This window comes from Mesoplodon mirus (genome assembly GCF_964341445.2).
Source record: "Mesoplodon mirus genome assembly, chromosome: 15".
NCBI lineage: Eukaryota > Metazoa > Chordata > Mammalia > Artiodactyla > Ziphiidae > Mesoplodon > Mesoplodon mirus.
The window spans coordinates 71,365,353-71,371,286 of NC_138991.1; the positions used below are offsets into that span (position 1 = coordinate 71,365,353).

At 39.1% G+C, this 5,934-nt stretch overlaps 1 protein-coding gene across 1 annotated transcript; it reads left to right on the forward strand.

Moving 5' to 3' along the window:
• Positions 1 to 4,140: 4,140 nt before the first annotated feature.
• On the forward strand, positions 4,141 to 5,934 carry LOC309817079 (tRNA methyltransferase 10 homolog C-like). Its single transcript, XM_082645012.1, is given in 3 exon segments — positions 4,141 to 5,283; positions 5,287 to 5,509; positions 5,512 to 5,934. Coding segments are annotated over 3 exon segments (1,248 nt in total). The 5' UTR covers positions 4,141 to 4,296; the 3' UTR covers positions 5,550 to 5,934.

Here is a 5,934-nt window from a genome sequence, read left to right on the forward strand (position 1 = left end):
TCCGATGACATCCACATCCTAGTCCCCAAAATCTGTGAATATGTTAGGTTATACAGCAAAGGAAAATTAAGATTGTTAATCAGCTGGTCTTAAAACTGGAATATTGATTATTCTGAATTATTTAGGTAGGCTCAACATAATCAGAAAGAATTTAAAAGTAGAAGAAGGAGGTAGATGGAGTCAGTCAGAGGAAGATGTGACTATGGAGAATAAGCACAAAGAGATGCAACCCTGATGGCTTTTTAGATGGAGGAAGAGGGGCATCAGGCAAGGAATGTGGGTGGCCTCTAGAATCTGGGAAAGGCAAGGAAACAGATGCTACCCAGAGCCTCTAGAAAGGACCATAGCCCTGTCAACGCCTTGATTTTAGCCCAGTGAGATCCGTGTTAGACTTCTGACCTTCAGACCTGTAAGATAATAAATTTGTGTTAAGGCACTAAGTTTGTGGTAAGGTGTTGCAATAGCAATAGGACAGTGATACAACATCATATAAAGAGTATTCTAACAAGAGGAGCTGATATCTAGTCATGACACTGAAAACCAGCTGTAAAAAAAAAAGAGACAAGTCATGCATTTTGTTGTCTCCACTCACTGAATGTTTGGAGAACCTCTCAGTGAAAAAGACTCTTAGCTAACATTTCGGTTGTGGAAGTTTTTCACATTTTGTTATTGACAACTTCACTGTGACACAGTAAGAAAGATGCCTTTTTTGGCTATAGTTTCTGTATCATCAGAGGTTACCCAAACAGCAGCTGGACTATGAGAGGTTCTCAGTGAAGGGTGTGGGATGAAGGACACACCCCTTCACCAAGGTGATGAATAAAGAAGAGGGAGGCACTGAGATTTCTTGGTCGCTAGGTTGACACCTTTAAAAGCTGAGGTGTTATCCCCTTTTCTTCTCTGCTTAATATGTTAAATTAGGGGCCATAGAGAACAAGCACAAGATGTGAACGTGGCAAAGAGCCCATAATACCCCCTGAGCTCTGAACACAGAGGTGTGAGTGAGCATTGCCCGCAATGGTTATGACCATGGGGTTGGTGAGTAGGTCTCCTGGGCTATAGAAATCCCTTGAAATTTTACCAAAATTTGTATTGCTTATTTTTTATAGCTTTCATTGGATTATATAGGAAGTCTGCAAAACATTCCATGGAAGATGCTTTTGATCTTTTAGGGGCTGGAGTCCAGACAGCTTGCAATGTAAGCTCTCTGAGAACAGAGACATGTGGATTCCCTAGAATCTAAACATGAGTGGTATAGAAGAATTTTCTAATTGTGGAAGAAAGGAAATAATATGTTTAGTTTAATTTGCTTCCTGGGAAATGGGCTTGGAATTGACAAAAAATAGAAGAGGTGGCAGTAGCCAAATATCAGAGGGTGGTTTTAGTATCAGAAAACCTATTCCAAACTGTGGCTGATTTGTATACAAGTTGATATACTTCGGTAACAGCCAGTTTTACTGGGTAAAAATCTCAGTTTTAGTGAGTGGGTAAAGACTGAAAAATATTTCAAAAGGGATCTAGCCCTGTATTTTGTTCAAAATATAAGAAGAGTCATAGTTTAACTCAAATTTCACCAAGAAACACAACTGTTTTTTCTACTAGTACTGAACTGCTCAGCCCTACACCACCTTTTCCTAGATATGAACACGTGCTCCAGAATTAAAGTTATTAAACAACCTGATTTATCTGAAAAAAAAATTAATGCTGGGAATTCCCTGGTGATCCAGGGGTTAGGACTTGGTGCTTTCACTGCCAGAGCCCGGGGTTCCATTCCTGGTCAGGGAATTAAACTCCTGCAAGCTGCACAGTACAGCCAAAAGAAAAAAAAAATTAATGCTGAGTTTTGTGGAGACGTGGTTTCTAAAAATATGAGGACTAACAAACTGTTAAGTTTTCAAGGAATATGAGGTACGTATAGGAAATCAGTAGCTGAAGAATATTTACCACATTCAAAAACACTTTAAAAAACAAAATTCTCAAATTTGTATTCAATTTGCAGATATTATATAACCCCTTTAAAATTAACTAAAGTGCTGAGTATTCTGTGGAGGAAAAAAATTATCTTGTGCTCACATTTGAAGGTTTCTCTCAGAAGTAAACCACTGAAAGAATCCACAGTATTGGTTTAAATTTTTTCCATTGGGGAGGGGGGTGTGAAGGAGGTGTTTATCATCTTTCAAATTCAGTCACTTCTCCTGAAATGGATTAGATAGTTAGATGATAACATTAAAATAGGTCTCTCTAAGCTATAGAAAACAAGATACTTGAATTTTTGACAAGGAGAAATGGAACAAAAAATAAAGCAAGTCATACACTAAATAATGTTAAAAATCCTGCGGTTACTTTAAAAATATTTTACTACTGGGAATTCCCTGGTGGTCCAGTGGTTAGGACTCGGTGCTTTCACTTCTGTGGGACCAGGTTCAATCCCTGGTCAGGGAACTAAGATCCCACAAGCTGTGCGGTGCAGCCAAAAAAAAAAATTTTTTTTTATTACTAAGGGAAAATAGGACAAAAGTATTAAAACCAACTCACTTCCTTGTTTGTAGATAATGCCTGCCTGTGTGACTGTTTTTACTTCCTTTGAAGCTTCCTACAAGAAATGAACCATTTATATGAGTTTTTATAAACTCTTAGTTAAAGACTTGTTCACATATTCTAGTAGCATCAATACTTTCTCAGAAAGGAATAATCAAAGGCTGGCACTAGAAATTGACAAAAAAAGAATTTAGTTTAGATCTCTTAATAATTTAAAGAGCAATCTAAATTATAGAGTTTAGACTCTATAGAGTTCATCTCTGCAGGCCCTGAAGAGCTTGACCCTACCACTAATGCCCTCTCTTGGGTACATGTGTTTCAAATCTAAACCCAATCACTTCATTCCTTCCTGTTTAGACTGTTAGTTCGTGTAGTTATTACAATGGTTTAAACCTGTACCTTATTTGTGTTACTACGTATTCAAAATACCTTTGGGGTTAGGATGAGTACTTACAGCTCACTCCTACAAAAATTAACTCTCCTTGATTCCTGAGGAGAGAAATAATTTCATTTTCCTGATTTGGCTTTAACTTCTAATTATTATTTATATAAGACCCATCCACTTGCAGAGCTATTTTCTTTGCACTATAATTATTTTCTTCTGGTCCCAGGAAACAGAAAGTGGCTCAAGTTTATTGTATCCCAGATCGAACAACTTAATATAAGTAACAAACACTATACCTTGTTGTATGTCTAATATAAGAAGAGGGTAAACCTATCTCTATGTTTATCAATAGACTATTAACAGAAAATATTAATGAACAGATTTGGGATAGTTTTCTTTTCAAAAAGCTTATGCTGCAAATAGAAGTGACAAGTGGGAAAGAATGAGTGGGTTGCAGAATTTTCGAAAGCCTAAAACCAGGATCCAGGAATCTTTAGCAGAGGTAAGATGTGCCTATATTCAGCACTGCCCGACCTGCACCGCTTTGCAACTAACCAAGGAAAGCCTGAGTGGCGAGACAATACTACCCTCTAGGGGCAACATTTTTACTTTCACAACTTCCTCAGCAAAGGATCAATCAAAAGATAAGAAGTCATACACAGGGGATTCCCTGGTGGCCCAGTGGTTGGGAATCCGCCTGCCAGGGCAGGGGACACGGGTTCGAGCCCTGGTCCGGGAAGTTCCCACATGTCGTGGAGCAACTGTGTGCCACAGCTGCCACAGGCTGTGTTCCACAACTGCTGAGCCTGTGCTCTGGAGCCTGTGAGCCAAAACTACTGAGCCCGCATGCCACAGCTGGTAAGGCCCGTGTGCCTGGAGCCCATGCTCCGCAACAGGAGAGGCCACCACAAGGAAATGCCCGCGCACCGCAATGAAGAGTGGACCCCACTCACCGCAACTAGAGAAAGCCCGCGCGCAGCAACGGAGGCTCAACGCAGCCAAAAATAAATAAATAAGTAAATAAATTTATTTTTTAAAAAAAGCCATACACGGTATAGCTCCATAGCTCCGCTGTGACTGCACAGTAGATATTAGTAGCTATTGTTGTTAGCATTTATGCTTTCAAAGAAGTAACTTAGTGACATCATATGGCAGCGCCGGAAGGAGGGGGCGGGATTTCCGGCTGCGGGTCTCGGGTCAACGACGAATACTGTGTAGAGTGATAAGTAAACTGGGGGTTGGGTGCATCGCGGATCCCTGGGCAGCATTTCCCGGCAGAATCCTGCGTCCTCTGGGGTTCCTTGTGGTTTGCACCGGCGGGAGCCACTGTCTTTGCACTCCTGGGCTTTTCTTACAGGCCTGTTTTCCTCAAAATGAGTGTCAGTATCACCTTAAGACCTTTTGCCAGAGTTTTGGTGCCATTTACCCTTCATAGGAAGAGAAGGGTTTTATATTCAACAACTCTGCAGAGATACACGTCTTCCAAAATACCAGCTGTGTCCTATCCTAATAAGGAGAGTACATCACCTCCTGAAGAGCTGGAGTTGGATAAGTGGAAAATTACAATGAAATCTAGTGTGCAAGAAGAGGGTGTTTCAACAGTCTCAAGTAGCAAGGATGAAGATCCTCTAGCTGCCACCAGGGAATTAATTGAGATGTGGAGATTGCTTCGCAGAGAAGTACCAGAACACATCAGTGAAGAAGAGCTCAAAACCGTTATGGAATGTGTTTCTAAATCGTCAAAAAGAAAATATTTAAAATATTTATATGTTAAGGAAAAAATGAAAAAAGCCAAGCAAATAAAAAAGGAAATGAAAATAGCAGCAAAAGAACAAGTAAAAAAAGATCAGCTACCAGAAACCACTAAGGAAGATAAACAGCAAAACTTTCTGTTTCTGCGACTTTGGGATAGGAATATGGACATTGCAATGGGCTGGAAGGGTGCCCAGGCCATGCAGTTTGGACAACCTTTGGTTTTTGGCATGGCTTATGACGACTATATGAAACCAAAAGAACTGCAGAATGCTGTTTCCCAACTTTTAGAAAGTGAAGGATGGAACAGAAGAAATGTTGATCCTTTCCATATTTATTTCTGCAGTCTTAAAACAGGTGGTGCCTACTATAGAGAGTTAGTTAAACGTTATGGAGAAAAGTGGAACAAATTGCTTTTAACAGCAACAGAAAAGTCTCATGTAGATTTATTTCCAAAGGACAGTATTATATATTTAACTTCAGATTCTCCCAACGTTATGACTACTTTCAAGCATGACAAAATTTATGTAGTGGGATCTTTCGTTGATAAGAATATGCAGCCAGGCACATCCCTAGCCAAAGCAAAACGGCTGAAGCTGGCAACAGAATAACTTCCATTAGATAAATATTTGCAGTGGGACACTGGCACCAAAAATCTCACCTTAGATCAAATGATACGTATTTTGTTATGTCTGAAAAACACTGGTAGTTGGGAAGAGGCTCTGAAGTTTGTTCCTAGGAGAAGACATACTGGTTATCTGGATATTTCTCAGCATTCTCAAGAGTTTTTCAACAGAATGAAGTCAAAGACTTTTAATTCATTTCCAAGAGGCTCTGTAGACACAGAAAAGGTAGCTTGAATGAGAATATTTGATAGCTTAAAAAGTAAATGGATTAGGATTACAGTTTGTTTTTTTTTTCCCCAAATCAGCTGAAATTTTTAGGAAGCCTCTGCTGAAGTAGCACAGGTAATACTCACACTCCTGTTTCTTTCTTTTTTTTTAATTTTATTTTTTATACAGCAGGTTCTTATTAGTTATCCATTTTATACATATTAGTGTATAAATGTCAATCCCAATCTCCCAATTCATCCCACCACCACCACTTAGGAATACAGTTCTGTTAGTCTGTTTCATCCTGAATGGAATTCACTTGCTCTTTCTTTTAAAGGTTGTCTTTCCAAACTAACAAGTATTATCTTTCTCCAATTAAATATCTGTAAAACTTTGGAAATATATTTTGTTTACTGTAAAAAGAAA